Source organism: Myripristis murdjan, chromosome 6 (assembly GCF_902150065.1).
Source record: "Myripristis murdjan chromosome 6, fMyrMur1.1, whole genome shotgun sequence".
In the NCBI taxonomy this organism is placed as follows: Eukaryota; Metazoa; Chordata; class Actinopteri; order Holocentriformes; family Holocentridae; genus Myripristis; species Myripristis murdjan.
The window spans coordinates 15,865,581-15,882,226 of record NC_043985.1 but is presented as its reverse complement, the minus strand read 5'-3'; the positions used below and the strand labels follow the sequence as shown (position 1 = coordinate 15,882,226).

The following is a 16,646-nucleotide window of genomic DNA, read 5'->3' as shown; positions in this document are numbered from 1 at the left end:
GCAAGTCCATTTACTACGTCGTCTGTTTGTACCCCAACAGTAAAAACAAAGGCAATTATTATGTGGAGAGGGTGGTGTTACTAAGTAATACAGATTAATGGTTATTAAGTGTCTGCCTGTCTAAATAGCTTGTATTGTCTTTTGTTTTTTACATGTTGACAGCTGACGCCACAGAGAGCATGGTTAACAGTATTTATTACAGTTAAGTAAGGAAAACAGTAAAAATAGCATTGTCCATTTGATTGAGTTACATTGCATTTCATTTAACACTTCAATAAAACGTATTTACACAGATACAATAAGGCTTCACTGGAGATCCATGGGCTACTCTATGACTGAGTGAAAGAACCTGACCAAAGTGCAATAATGTGGTTTTGTGTATCACAACAGTATTGATAGTCCCCAAGTAAACAATTGATACTCTCAGGCTATGTGCAATATAAAATTATAGCGAGCCTTAATAATATGCAAAGAGGAAACATGTCTTCCGTAAGCAGCATAAGTGCACTTGATGTGTTTTGTAGCCAACATTTCAAACCATATAACTGAATTGTTTTATGGGACTGGGAGCAATAAAATAATTATTTCTAGCAAGAAACATCTGAGTGATTTCTACTGAGCTCTACATGTGATTTGTGAGACATTAATCATTATGACCACCTTCTTTCTTAATTAGTGTACAAATCCGTGCACAGCTATAATAATAAAATATGATACAGTAGGACCAGGCAAGTTACTGGAAAAAGAAATTACAATATTGTGACTTGAAATCAAAGCACAACACTCTGAAAAAGAACAGGTGATTGTGGTATGATTCTTAGCCAGGCAAGATGTAGCTGAAACTATATATAAATACTTACAAAGATTAAAATTAATCTACACAATCACAGATGAATGCTCTATAAATAATCAAAGTCCAAGGTGGCAAAATCTGCTAAAAACAAAACACTGCGCTTCATTGCAATATAGCCCTTCATCTTGTGCAGTATTCAGAGAGCACTGAGGTAAATTGTTTCATTCTAAGTTTTGTCATGACTCTAAACAACATTTTGACATTCCCAAAGGTCAAATAGCTCGCTGAGAACAAACTTCATATTGTTTGCATATTTTAAAGCACCGTGGCACCTTTGAATGTGTCAATCCATCTGCAAAAGACAGAAAGTAAAGGTATCGCATTAATAAAAGCCTAAAATTGATACAGCAACAGAAGAAATAAGTATGTGTTTATTATTTTTACTGCCACATGAGACGATGATTGATATCCACTTAAGACTGTACCTCTGGGCTGTCTGGATGTCATCAGCTTTAAAAATGTAGTAAAGTGTGTTTTTGTGGTAGAGCTTGAACTGTAACTTCTGAGATGAATCCTCCTTCAGTATAAATCCCAGGAGGGGCTGGCTCTCCAAGGCTGCTACATCCTATATGAAGCAGAAGGATAATGCACGGATATTGAATCTAATTACATGAACTCCCATGTTGAATGGGTTTTCAGAATGTGTTGACATTCATGTAGGCTGGAGAATTTACCTCACTTGCTGCGTATGTGTAAAGGACCTTGTCCTTGATGACAAACCACAGCCTCTTCCCCTGCTTCTTTTTGCCGTTTGACCTCTGCAAGTAACCGCTCATGGAGGAGTTGTCTGTGTTTGCTGTCACCTAAAACAAGTAAAATCCATTCGGTGAGTAATCTGGTCATGGTAAATAGTACTGCACTTAAATAAGGACAGAACCTCAGTCACCTCTTTGAGGGCAGCAGGTATCTTCTTCTGCTTTCTGGAGAAAGCAAAGGCAGACCTGTTACCAGGGGAGGGAGTTGGTGACTGGGCTTGTTCACCTAGTGAGGAGAAAATGTGCATCATAGTTTAATAAATGGACACATAAGAGAAGGAACACCAAGGTTTGGCTATATATATTTCTACAAATCCTTGCTTTTGACAGCAAGATAGTATAATTATTGCAGTTTGTTCAGTCTGAACCCACAGACAATCCCAACGGAGTGTTTGACAGAAGCCTATACTTACTTTTCTGCTGCTGGAGAACTACAAAACACTGGTCACACACACGTGCTAAGCGGTTCTTTAGATATTCAAGACAGTGCTTGTTGGATGAACATGACTGGCACACCACCTGATTGGATAAAATGGTATTAGACACACATTTGTTTATTGTTTTCTTAAAGTTTCAATTCAGTTGCAGTGTCTTTATACTTTATCTTTTTTGATCAAGCATGATCCCAAAATTAAGTCAATTACTGAGGGCAGATTCAATTTCTTCCAGTTACAACTCGTTTGGGTCACCTTACCTTTCCACATGCACGGCAGTGGTGTCTCCTCCACGTCAGGGTGAAATCACAGGTGCAGATCATACACATGGTGGCTCGTGGATCAGGGATCCATATAGGGGCTTTGGATCCCAAAGGAGCCCCGCTGCTTCTATCTCTTGGTTCAGTCTGGATATCAGAGAAACAGGAGCAGCCTCTCAGCTTACAAAACCATAAAACTAAACTAATTCAGCCACCAAAACACAGCGATATGGAGTATAAACATGAAAAGAAACAGGATCTGTTGTACTCTTTTGTGACCATCATATTCATCGTACCTCGTCTAAGGTTTTGCCAGCTATAAAGCTGATCTTCTTCTTGGTGTAGTCGCTGATTGCCACAGAAATGGCCTCTAACCATTCATCTCGTTCTGTCGCAGAGCTACAAGAAAAGGATAGGAAGTATGTCTACTAATGTGTGCCTACACAACATTATTTACAGACCTGTGCACTACAAGGGGAAACATGGTATGCAAATTAGGGAAAATGAAATTGAAGCCATTCATTTGCTTACATCAAGAGAAATCTTGTCTCTGATCCTTACCTTGCAGATAAGATAAAGGAACGTTCCACACTCTCAATATTTAGCTCATTCTGATAGGCCTCTTGGCTTGGCTTGCTAACCTGCAATTAGTTTCAATGGGATTAGTGATGTATAACCTATCATGAGACAAGGATAATATGTACACAGATGAAGGGTACAGAAAAAAATTTTAACCTCTCACCTTCATTCCAGCCAGAGATAGCATATTGTTGAGTTTATACTGGCCCAGTTGAACAGGGGTGGTGTAAAGCAACGTGTCATTGAGCTAAAGGAGAAATAAAGAGAAAATCATTTCCAAAACCCTACAGAATTTAAACAGAAGAAGAACAGCTCAGAGGAAGGAACCAAAAACAAATGTTAAACAAGTAAAATAGGATGGCTCATCAAACTCAAAGACACTAACTATACAAAATACACCCATCACATAAAAGTAGAATAACCTGAGATTATGAAAAGGCCAGGGAAAATGAATTGGTTAAGGGTGGGTTGGGGGGAGTTTTTCCTTGGCTGCTATGAGGATTAAGTAAGGGGTGTTGTCCTGTTTGTCAAAGGGCGTTACTTGCCCACAGGTTTACAACAAACAAACACTGTAAACAGCGAAACTGGGCTTAAAACAAACTTGAACTAGGCGTTTCCAGAAAAGCAGGCGGATTTGGCTTCTCTTGATCTTTACAGTGCCGGCAGCTCTGTTTGATTGAAAGGTGTCTAACCATGTAATGCCTTGCAAGGTGCAGGAAGGATTTTAAACTCAATCTTATGTTTAGTTGGGACTGAAGGAATGTCAGATTGGCAGAGAGGTAGCACTTAAGGTTATATCTACTGTACCAGGAAGAACATTCTGGGCTGCATGACCTTCCTGGACAGCTTCATCAGGATGCCTTCTTTCAGGAAGACCTGCAACACAATACAAGGGAGTCTTTTTTTTTTTTTTAGCTTCCTGGTTTTACACATTTTCATTTAATGAGCATGCTGTTTGCGTTTACTTGACAATTAATGTAGTAACTCATTAGCATATCAGAAATTTGTGGCAACTAGTGTAGCAATTCTGTTTATGTAATACATTTTCCATTCATTAAATAAAAGTGAACTGTGAATAATGTTAAATATTTTCTCCTGTTAACATCATTATTACATTATTAAGTTTGAATAAACTAATGAAAAATCCAATGCATAATGGATGAATATGTATAGAGAAGGTTGTTGGTAATTACTGTAAATGGATTACATTTTTTTTAAAAAATCAATCTTCTAGTCAGTGTAATAAAGCCAATAATGTAACAATTACGACATTAACAGGAAAAAGGGACTACATTAATGGAAGGTAATAGCAGTGGGATGATGCTATTTAATATGCAACATGGGGTTCAGGATTTGACAAAGACAAGATAAAATGTAATAGAAGTTCAATGACAAGAAAGTAAGACTGTGGAATATTATATTGATTTCTAAGCTAGCACTGGTTGTCTCGAATGTGAAGAATAAAAAAATGTAATTGCAAAGAGAAAATAATATAATTTTGATGAGGAGTCTGCCATAGAACATAGAAGTTTATGTATATAGCACCTTACAGCATACACACAATGCAGCTCAAAGTGCTTAATTGCAATTATAATTTCGATATATCACCCTATCCCCAGTTTGATTATTATCATGAAATACAAATTTATCTGATGAGCAATACACATAGACATTACCCTGCCAGGCTGGACTATCTGATGGTGGCCATTCAGACTGCACTGCACCTGGATCAGCTTCTGGAAGTTATCCTGAGAGAAAATAAGAGGACATCAGCCATTTGCATAAAGCATGTTATCAACACGGTAAGCAAATCAGCCTAGTTGTTGCATTTAGAATGGCTCTCACCCCGTGTTTCATGATGTCATTGGCATGATTGGCAACCTCTTTCACTATCCCAAGGGCAGCTGTACGGATAAAAAAAATAGTATATGATGTATATCTCAGAAATAACCGAAAATGTATCTTTTCCTTTAACTCCACAATTTGCAATGACAGATATGCAGTATATAAAAATGATCTGGGTGTACCTTGTGTGTCTTTGTAATCCACTGAGTCTGGAGGCAGGTTTTTAAGATAGTCTGAAATACAGTTACAAGCATGTCAGAGGGTCAATAATCTGTCTAAACAGGGACGTGAAAACTGGCAGTACCCTGGCTTAAAAGTGATTTGCGTTGTGTAGTAAATTCCTGGAACCCAATCTGAAATGAAAATCCTGGGTACGAGGTTGCAGGTGCTTACATAATATAATTATAAAAGGACTGACGTGAGAAACATTCTTCACATTTTAGCTCTGAGCAATCAGCCTCGATCCATTAGACTCATGAAACGCTAATCTAACTCATGTTAAAGCACGTTATATCACCAAATCCCACTTGGGCTGCATGACAAAAATCTTATTATATGAGGTTTGAGGAGCAAGATAGAATCAATCCTTTTTTTGGACACCAGATGGCAGTGTGATGCCAATAGAGTTGTTAAGTCCAGAGTTCAGATGAGTGCAGTTTAACTTTATTTGACAGTGGTGGTCAGTTTTTTTTTTTTTTGTGTGTGTGTGTGTTGAGAAATAAACTGAATATGGCGCTGTGATGGGTAAACAGTCAGCATCAGAAGTACCTGTGAGCAGCAGCTGATACTGCGGGATCCGCTGAACAGGCTTCAGTAAATAATGCTTCAGAGCCAGGTTGGCACAGCGTGGACTGGCCTTGGACAAAGAATAATTCACTTTGCAAATGACACATTTTTTAGAATCGAAACACACACACACACACACACACAAATACAAAAAAGTGAAAACAACGAACCCTCAGTAGCCCGATAACACACCCCTCAGATAGAGACAGAGAGAACAGGTTGGACAAGCCTCATTACCTCAAATTCCCGCACCACTCCGGCGAATGCTGGGTTCCTCTTACTCTGCTCTTCCAGTAGCGCCGCATTCTTGTCAAACTCACGGATGTATGTGGAATACATCTTCAGATAGGGCCCTTTCTTTACAAAAATATCCGCTAGCTGGGCATTCTCGTCCCTGTCGACAGAAAGGGAGGAGAACAGATGAACCAGAATTTGAATACTGAGAGTAAGAATAAGCTGCAGAAATTAATATGACATCCAAAATAGTGCTTAAGTCACGACAGCTCAGTGACACCTATGAAAAAATTGTAAGAGTTACAGGTAACAAAATTATGAACGGCCACTCCCACACTCTGCATAGCGAGTTTGAACTGTTACGCTGAAGAAGAAGGTACCCAGGAAAATTAGGAACATTTATAAGTGCAAGTGTTTTAAATGGAAACAAGAAAGGATAGTAGCACCTGAGTTTTTCTGCAGCATATTGTACAAACACCTTCCTAATCTTACGTACGTTTTACATTTTACATATTCCTTGTTGTTATTATTACGTGACAATGATGGATCATGTGTCATCACATTAATGAGGGATGTTTGCATTTTAGGGAGATATGTACCATTGTATCTATTGTTATATGTCTTCCAGTGTCCTTCAATGTCTTTTAAATTGTGAAGCCAGAAGCCAATTTCCACTTGGTGGACAATAAAGATTCATATTAGTATTTGTATCCGTACTACAGCAAATTTATGTGAAATGGCACTTCATGTGGCAGAATAGGTGCAGTCAAACTAGCAATGCTGTAATGGGAAAATATTTAAAGTGAAAGTCTTGAATTCAAAATACATTTTAAGCATTAGCAGAAAAAATGTACTTATGATGAATAGTATGAACAGTAAAAGTAGTCACTGTGGAGAACACTTACTTTGACAGTGTTAAATTATTGATGCACAAAACGTATAAGAAGTCTTTTTTTTTTTTTTTTAAGATTTTATGTTTTGCATGTTAAACTTATTCTAAAAAGTAACTGGTAAATACAGTCATCACATCTCCCTCTTAAATGTTGTGCCGTAGAAGTATAAAGTCTCACAAAATGTAAAATACCTGTGCCTGAGTTTATTTACTGAATTTACCTGAGCAAATGTATTCAGCTTTGTATGCTATCGTTGGAGACCATGCGCACACACATTATGTGGATAAAAAACAACTATGTACCATTTGGCGACTCTCTGCTCGAGCTCTCTGAGCAAGTCTTGGTTGAGCTCGTAGAGCTGGGGAAGGTAGTACAGGATCTGGTTCAGAATCCGCTCCTCAATCACAGGCTTCCCGCTCTGCTGAGACGCCTTGGACACCGCATCCCGAAAATCCTACAAATACAGATAGAAAGACAGGCAGATGGACGGACAGGCAAAAATAACAATGTGCCATACACCAAGTCATTAACTGTGTTTTCTTCAATTCATGGACAAAAGCACAGACAAATATAGTAGAATTGTAGAGAGTCTTCACAGCGAATTAAACCCAAAGTTCATGGAGTCAAATATAAAAAATATACTGAATAAAGGATATGATTAATGTTCACCTTTGATCCTTAAACAAAGCTGTCTTACATTAAGCATTCTTAAATTTCCAAATTTCCATGAACCAGCGCTGAAAAAAGAAAGCAGGAGAGCCTGAGGGTGCTGTTTCTGCCTCTCTTTCTGATGATGTTGAGGTATTTTGTAGTTTACACGACAACGGGGCAGAAAAACTGCTTACAAGAGAGACGACCCCGCAGAGAGCTCCTGCAGTTTAAATGTGTGATTTCCTCCCACTACACATACTGATAGTAAAATGGCAGAGTCAGGGATGGGGCAAGACATAGGTAAAAATGGATATTTGACAAGATAACAATGACTGATTCAGCACTGAGGGAATGATTGTTGCTAATGCACAGGAATAGGATTAACAGTTGTAGTCCTGTGTAAAATGCACTCTATCTAGGACAAAACATGCATCAAATGGCACATGTGATTTTATCATCCATCAACCTGTGAAAGACTGACTGCATGAGTAGCGATGGAAAACAAATATACGGCGCTGCAACATTCCTTTGAACTTGGTAAGACTGTTCCTGATTACCGAGCTAGCCTCTTGTATCGTCTACAGAGACATGTTACTTCCTCCCTGTGCTCCACAGAGAGGAGTCATCGCTAATGACTCAGTCCTACTCCATACACACTTCCTGACCTTTGTCTCTCAAAACTCCTTCTCATATCCTTCTTCTCATTCTTTTTGAAACCATGTTATATTTGTAAAAACCACAGAGTGTCGTTTTTTTGTTTTTTTTTCCCAGACTTACACAAATTTGGGATTGTTTTCTTGTACCTATATGCAACTGTCAATTCAGCTGAAATTGACCATATTAATTTATGTTGCTACTAAGCTTTACAGTACGAATAATTCCACAATATTGTTTTGGACTTTGGTAGAAATAAGTTAATTATTTAATATGATAGTAACATTTACAGCACTTTAACCATTAATTTATTCACTTTTATGTGAAACATATAACTTAATAGGACAAAGGACAAGGACAAATTTTTGTCCCTAACCATCTTTGTTTTACAGAGGACCTGTATAATGGACTGAGAGAGTGACGCACTATAGAGTACAAGTCTGAGGTGTATCCAAACATTGGGTATACTGTCCTACTGTATTGGATGAATTAAAATGATACAATTGTAGTCCGTTACTTAACCCACCGCCCAAAGTAAGATGATTACATACTTTGGCACTGTACATTTACTTTGGATGACACCAGAGCACCTTAAAAGCAGTGCAAAAATAGTGTCCTAGATTATCATCTTTGTAAAGAACAGACATTTAAATGTAGGTCAGAGCCCTAACTGCCCTGACATAAGATGGTACAAAATGTTTCTGTGACCCTAAAGGGGGTTTCTGATGCCATTTCTGCATTTGTTTTCCTGCTAAGTAAATATACTAAATCATCAGATCATTTTGTTGTCTAAGGTTTGCTTAGATCTGCCAGAGATCAAATTTCTCAAAACACCACAAAGAGACTAGATGACTCCCTCTAAGTGCAGGCAAGCTTAGTATATTGTTGCCAGATCGTACAACCGCTGAAAGTCTGGGGAAAACCGGGAGGAATGTGAGCCATGCGGGCGAGACTGAGGGGAGAAGGGTCCACACACTGTCTATCCCACATGGGGTGTGCCCCGGTGGCTAGCATAATCAAACACATATGGACAGTGCTGGCTCACACAGTAGAGTTTGCACTAGATACAAAATACCGAATAACGTGAGCCTCAGCTGCTCTCATGTTACATAGTAAACACAGTTTGTTTTTGCGTGATCCAAATGTAACACAAAAAGGAGATGTGCTTACGATGTGGAGCAGCTTCAGGACATCAACAAACCTAGAAAAAAGAAAAAACCAGAGGGAGGAAACGTTAGAGGAGCTGTAGTGGATGAGTAAGACGTTTAGTGTCAGGAAATAAAGATTAGACTCTTACACGTTCTCTGAGCTCATGATCTCTGTGGCGATGTGGTGTATCTTGCTCTTCTTCATTCCACTCTCAGTCTAATACAAAAACACAGACTTACAAATCAAATATTTACAATGCACTGTAATAAATCACTGCTGAGCAGGTTTCCTCAAGAGAGACTCATGACAAAACCACAAAGTCTTTATCTTTATTGTGTCCCTGACACCTGGCAAAGAAAATCTCATTTCTCAGCACATGAAGGAACAGCGGTCAAAATATAATAGTGTTTCCTCCTCACCGCCCTCGCCTGTGGCTGCTCAGAGTCTCCTTTACTGGAGGTGGAACTGCCATCGTCCTCATCCTCCTCATCTGAGCTGTGGGACATGATGATGTCATCATCGGAGGGCACATCATCCAGCTGTGCCTCCTCCTCCTCATTACCAGAGCCTCTGTCAAAAGGGCAGCATGTTATGGTCAGATGGTGAGAGGAAAACTGAAGAACATGCCAAAGGATGGCTGAAAAACTGTACATGCACTGCAAAAGAAATCACCATGTTAACAAGGCACTCAGTCTCATACTGTATCAGTGCTAAAATCTTGTTTTTCTTAAAACAAATGAAAAACTCTGCCAGTGGAATGACATAATCCCAACTTGTTTCCAGTGCAGTTACACTTGTTTCAGGAATTTTTTCCAGGAACAAGTGTGAATATATTAAAACAAGGCAGAGCAACCCACTAGCATCAAGAATATGACACTTGATTTATTCTGGAAAAAAAAAAATGAAACAAATGCGGTTATGTAATCCAACTGGCAGATGTTTTTAAGAAAAACAAGTTTTCAACACTTGATACGAAACTAAATGATTTGTAGTGTATTGCACACAGAGGCAGCTACAGTCATTTTAAATCACTGTGCACACAGCATACAATTACACACCTTGAAATACAGGCACAGCATATACACACCTGTGCCATGTATCACAATAATGCATATTCTGCAAACACACACATCACACACTTTGGCAGATGATTGGTGTCAAAATTTAAAAGACAGCAGAGGAGTTGTGGAAGAGGAGGAAAGAGAGGAGGAGGTCTAGAATAAAAAGACCTGTGTCAGCATATTATTTGAGGGAGGGTGTCTTTTGGCGCAAAACAGAGAAAAAGAAAAATTGTCAGTCCAGCACCGTTTGAATATTTCCTGCTCAGAGAAAACGAAAGCCATGAAAAAAAGAAAAGAAAGGCAGACAGGAAGGGGAGCGCTTGACAGAGCCGGAAAACCCATTTAATGATAATCATCAGCACTGTCACATACACACATGCCCTAGTCCAGATGCCTGCCTTAGGTCAGTATAGCAGTTTACCTGAATCCTGCCACCTCCAACCAAAACAGTGTAATGGGCCTAACTCCAAACTCCAAACCATCATAAACCTTCATTAATGTAATCTTGTAGCTCTAAAATGACTAGAGAAACCTCCCACCATAAATGCCACAAATCTCAGTGGCGGGCTAAATCTGAAGCTACACATACTGCCTGAAACAAAATGCAAAAAAAAAATGTTAAGAACTAGGCCATGGCTAAGTAGCAAACCCAATGAGCCAATCAGTGTCAACAGGTCTTACACTGATGCCATGGCCTGTTTACAATGGCTGGCGCAGCTGATTGTTCTCTGTTTGTGAGCTGCTCAACGTGTTTTCAACATGTGACTGTTTCACAGTTTGAGGCAAAGAGGGCTGACACACTAAGCCACCAGAGGCACAGAGCACTGTTACACAAATTGTAATCCCCAGACTGCATTTTTCAACTGACTTCTGCTCAGTGATCATAATAAACCCACAACACATTAACTCTTTGCATGACAGGATTGTTTCAGGTTTCAGCGTGGATATATGCTAAACATTCTCTTAGAAGAACAAAGCACCAAACTGAGGAGGTACAGAGGAGAAGCACCTGTAGTCTAAGTCTGTTCTGCTGGTAGCCTCAAACTGTTGAGTTGAGCTTTACTGTAGCAGTGACATGCATTGTGACTCTCAGGAAGCTGATAGGCACTTCAGTGAGTTTTTTTTTTTTTTTTTTTTTAACTAATTACATACAGTTGCCTTCCCAGGTCACATATTCTCATTTGGTGTGTTGCCTCTGAGAATAGCTCTTTGTGAGTGCAATTTTCTAATTTCCTGGCTATTAGGCCTTTCCACAAACCGTAAACTTACGCAAGGTGTGCCATTCAACTACATGCCTCCATACCAGCCAAACTGCCCATACAGGAGCGTGCAACAAAAGTAAAGCAAAGCATGACATGCTTTCCTTTGATCTTTACCATTTACAAATGAGGCGCAGTCATCTTGTCAGTAATTTAATCATTACTCTACATAAACAGCTCTGAGAAGTCCCTATCTAAGGTTTCTTGTTCTGCCACCATCCTTTATGTAAAGAAATGGATACATTTTTCAAACAGGAGGAGAGAAATGACACTATTAAGGAAGTCATGTTTTTACAAGTTTTGAGGTAGGTATCAAGATGTGATAAACAGAGAGGAGAAGGAGGGGGCGGCTCTTTCAGATGCTGTTTATAGCATAAGAGCCACTGTTCATTGGCAGTAAACAGTAGTGAGAGAGAGAGAGAGAGAGAGAGAGAGAGAGAGAGAGAGAGAGAGAGAGAGAGAGAGAGAGAGAGAAAGAGACTGTACACTACCTCTCATTGCCACTATGCTTTTGCTGGTGTCCAGTATTTTTCTCCAGGGGCACATATGGCTCCTGCTCCTCATAAATGTTCTCATCATCATACATGGAGGTCTCCCAGGCCGGTGGCTGCATTGCTTGTGGGGATGCCATTGCTCTAACCATAGGCACATTCATGTAGTCCTGTATCTCCTCATAGTGAGGGATGTTCTCATACTCGAGAGCTTGTTCCATATCTTGAGAAAAATCATCTCCATCCACACTTTGCTCCACTCCAATGTGCGGCGGGCAGGAGGACTTGCGTGCAACCTGCGTGTGAATTCCAAGATGCTCTGTGAAGTCCTGAGGTCCATCTTGGTCCCCGTCCACACATTGTTCTGTTTCAGATGCAAGGCAGTCTGGTCTCTGGCCTCCTTTTACAATCAGCTTGGGCAACATCTTCACAGAGAGTTTAAGGTCCAGCAGCTTCCGGAAAGAGTTCCTTCTCTGTCCTTCAGAGCGAGTGAGGTCGGCAGCAGAAAATGACTTGGCTCTCTGTTTGCCCACGCTGGAACGGGAAGGCTTGGTGGGTCCAGGTGATCCAACAGCTGGGAGGAGGCTCCTGTTTGCTTTCTCATCTGGGGCCAAAGGCAGCTCCCTCATAACCCTCTCCTTCAAAGTGCCATCTGGAATAGCACGGGCCTGCATTTTGTCATCATCTGCAAATTCCCCCTCCTCTCTATCTACAGATGCTTCCTTCCTAAGCATCCACACCACTGGGTTGCTGTGCCTCTGGGGCTTTTTTGGTGCTAGCTTGACAGTCCCATCTTCCACCAGCCTGCCACTGGCTGAGTAACAACTGAGGTCTGGCTGACTAAATGGACTAGTGAGGGAGCTGTAAACCACCTCCCGATTGTCTCTTCCTGCCCCATCCTTCCCTACGTCATCACCCTCATCATCATCAACTGAGAGCTCCATCTCATAGATGCCAGTATCACACCCCAGGTCTTCCTCCACATCCTGTTGGAGTGATTGAGGAGAAGAGGTGGGTGTCGCTCTCGCAGGTGCAGATAGGAGAGGCTTCTTCTTGGGTGGAGGGGCAGGTGGAGCACTGGCTTTTCTTGCATATAGTGAGAGTGTCTGCCTATTCTCACTGACAGGCATATCCTGCGCTGCAACAGGTACACTGACAGACAGAGATGAGCTGCTCTTCCCCTCCAATGACATCTTCACCTCTTTGACGTTAATTCCCCTCCCTTCTTGACTCACAATCTCTTCGCTGTTTTCCTCCACCTTTTCCTGGCGGACCAGGGCAGCTTTCCTGGGTTTCCGTGGTACAGGGGCAGGGAGGGGTTTCCGTGGGGCTATTGGGACTGAGGTGGGGTTGGGATGGGGCATGTGAGACACATGCTTGGAGCCAAGTTGATCTTCTGCTGGTCCTTGTCCAACAGCGCTCAGAGCTGTTACGTTACCATTTGCCTCATCACTCCAGGTTCTGTGAGGCAGAGAGGGCCTCATGCTCACTGTGAGACTGGAAGTTTCTATGTCTGGGTTGAGATTTCTCTTTACCATTTCTGTCCGTTTAATCGGAACAGGCACCTCTTGTACGGGTTTATGATCAGAGATGTGGGTATTGGTGCATGCAGGCTGTGGACAAATATTTTGTAGACAGTTGGCGTTCATGTTTTGGCATTTAGCATTGTTCAGTTTCTCCTCTGTGTTATCCACACTACCTTGAGATCTAGGGACAGGTGGAGATCTAGGGACAGTCTTTCTGGATTCTTCCATTTTACCTTTATGTGATATTTTCAAGTCTTTCTGTATTTTGTCTAGGTCTGCAGTATTCCCCACACATTGACAGTTTTCCTGGCTACACAAGCAGATAGGAATGATGTAATCCCAATCTGGCTTTTTGTTCTCTTGTTGCATTCCATTTTTAGAGTTGAGGAGACCTATCGTCCTTTGGATCTCTGTTTTCTCAGATACGGATGTTTGGTGCAGACTCTTTGAAGAGAGCGGTTTGGATTCCATGGCCGTGGTGAGTTTGGAGAGGCATGGTTTGGGGGCCAGCGCTGGTTTAACCCTGGTTGGTGTAGCAGGGGATGGATGGAGGAGGCCATCTCTTCTGAGGGTTGAAGGAGACAATACCTGCCTCGGTGGCTGGACAAACTTTGGTTTTGGGGCCAACAGTGGCTTCTGCATGCCTGAAGGAAGAGAGACAAAAAACACACTCCAGAAATGATGTGTGGGTGTCTACATCAGCATGGCTTCAAAACAGAATAACAGCTTAAAGGTTCAAATTGTAGGGAAAGCTAGACTTTGCTAAAGTTTCTGAAGAAACTTTAAATGTGCTTGCGTCCATTGCTGACCATGTGGCTATGTGGTAAACCACCATCCCTGTGCCATTTGTAGGCTGTGTTTTTTTTTTTTTTGTTGTTATTTCGCTAAATTGTTGCTGTCGTTAGGGGATTGGCAGGCAGTTACTGTGGTCCGGGTTGTTTCCAGGCACTTGTTATGGTCTTTTGCGTGGCCACTATGATGTCTGTGGGCAGTTGCTATGGTGTTGTGGGTGGTTGCTAAGGCGTTGCTAGGCAGCTGCTATGGTGTTACTAATAGTTGCCAAGTCATTGCTAGGTAGTTGCTATGATGTTCTGGGTGGCTGCTAGGGTGCTGCTAGGCGGTTGCTATGGTGTTCCTGATGGTTGCTAGGTGTTGCTAGGTGGTTGCTATGGTGTTCATGATGGTTGCTAAGGTGTCGCTAGGTAGCTGCTATGGTGTTCTGGATGGTTTCTATGAGACAAAAGGAGACATACATAGAGGCATTCAGGGACATTTGGAAATCCTAGAGTCAAATGGAAATCGCTTTGAAATGTACAGTTAAAGTAAATATTTATAGACATTGATCAATGTGTGTTATATGGCCAATGGTGAAAGACATATTTTGATCTTCTGCTTGAGTAAAAGTCATACTTCTGCACTGTAGAAATATTCAGCATCCAAATATGATTATAACACAAAAAGAACATAGCATTCAATATTATAAAAACCTTAAATATCACCCTGTGTGTCAACTAGCCAGTGACAGGCAGGGCTGTCACTGGCTGCCCAGAGATGTTTTTCGTATTTTGAGCGTGGACGTAGTGTCCATAATAATAATGATGATAATAATAATAATAATAATAATAATAATAATAATAATAATAATAATAATATGTGTTGCCTTTTCAAGGTAAGCACATAATTATCACCATTGTAAAATACGACAGGTCAGTAGAATGGCAGATGTTGTCTATTAAAAAGTGCTTTGCTTTTAAATCTTATCAGTATAACCAATTTGCAAGAGGCAGCTTAGGCTGAGCAGTGATCACAAAGTAAGGAAACAGCTTTCTGGGAGGTTGACTTGTCACATGGAATGGCTTTTATCTGCCACTCTTCACAACAACACAGCAACCCAGCTAACAGGCCAAACAGGCAGAGGAGGACTAGATTTAAGTGGGAGGTGTAGAATACCAGAGGGGGGTAAATTGATACATCTGGTTATAGTGTTTTCTGTGGTGGACAGCACAATAACATGCAGACCTGCCGGCAAAGATACATGAAGAGTTATCTTAGAGAGAGGGAGAGGCATATTGTTTTCACCTAAGGACAGTCTCACAGGGCACTACAGCTTTATTCTGTCTTATTTTTCATTTTCGGCCACCGTTTGACGCTTAACAGATATCCAAGTCTGCATAAGCATTTCAATGTGATGTAATGTGGAAGTTTGAGACAAAAACAAACCCGACTCACCCTGCATGTCCTGTTTATTTCTCCCAAACACTATAACAAATAAAAACAATACTCTAAAGCAGCACTTCTGGCGATTATTAACTCGCAGTTTGATTCTTGGTCATAATTATCAGCTGTATTCATGTCGGTCAAGTTAAACTCAGACCGAAATAAATCATTTCTGATGGATAAAAAGGCGCCCGTGTTTCTTACCTGTGTTTTTCAAGCGTCTTCTTCTTGTCAACCCTTATAAATCAGCGGAGAGTAGGCAGATCATCCTTTAACGCCAGTCTTGCAAGCCGTCGACTCAAAACAAGTTATCACTGAGACGATCTGTTGTGAGTTTCGGTCGGAGCAACACTTGCGATCCTGCTGGAAATTCTCCACGCTCCCTGCGATCCGCACTCTGTGCCCGTGACAGGCACCAATGAGCTTCCCGTTGTTTTTTTCCCCAACAAACAATCCACTAGGGGTCCTCAGGAACCGCAAATCAACATAATGAATCCCGAATCTAACACTACCAAAACATTAGAGGCTAGTTAGGTTTTTAAGTGCAACATTTCAAATGCTGACTTGATTTTTTTTTTCTTTGCTCAGAGTTGATGATATTTCTGTTTACTACTTTGTAGGCCTAAAGGTCAAGTGATCAGGTGAATATGCTTAACCAATTAGATTAAATCTTTGCCTGTGGTTATCAGTGTTGCATACAGTAATTTTCCTCAGTGCCACGCATATCTTTCTGCATACATCATCATAACTAGTATTAATAGCACTGGAATGAATAAACTGCCAGAAATGTGAATGGAAAACAGCAAAGCCTTATGTATGCTATATTTAACATTTTGATGAGGAAGTAAAACTCAAAATACATCATTTTCAGTTGTTTTCATCACTTTGTCATCGTGTTGGTTAGTCATCCTTGACTTTACAAGAAAGATTCCTTCAGCTGATTTCTTTCTGAGGAAAAATGAATGAAACCTTTTAAATAAGAGATTAATATCAAACTAA

At 40.7% G+C, this 16,646-nt stretch overlaps 1 protein-coding gene across 1 annotated transcript; it reads right to left on the bottom strand.

The window, feature by feature from the left end:
* Window positions 1-178: 178 nt before the first annotated feature.
* LOC115360594 (FYVE, RhoGEF and PH domain-containing protein 6-like) lies at window positions 179-16,017 on the bottom strand. The gene is made up of 21 exons (XM_030053585.1): window positions 15,852-16,017; window positions 11,905-14,074; window positions 9,513-9,663; window positions 9,242-9,309; window positions 9,115-9,145; window positions 6,942-7,093; window positions 5,750-5,906; window positions 5,495-5,582; window positions 4,909-4,959; window positions 4,727-4,785; window positions 4,558-4,629; window positions 3,689-3,757; window positions 3,045-3,128; window positions 2,864-2,943; window positions 2,599-2,701; window positions 2,303-2,449; window positions 2,022-2,127; window positions 1,740-1,834; window positions 1,528-1,656; window positions 1,279-1,418; window positions 179-1,145 (listed from the first exon to the last, which is right to left on the bottom strand). The coding sequence occupies exons 2-21, from the start codon at window positions 14,070-14,072 to the stop codon at window positions 1,109-1,111; spliced, it is 3,987 nt and encodes a 1,328-aa protein (XP_029909445.1). The 5' UTR covers window positions 14,073-14,074; window positions 15,852-16,017; the 3' UTR covers window positions 179-1,108.
* Between the last annotated feature and the right edge of the window lie 629 nt (window positions 16,018-16,646).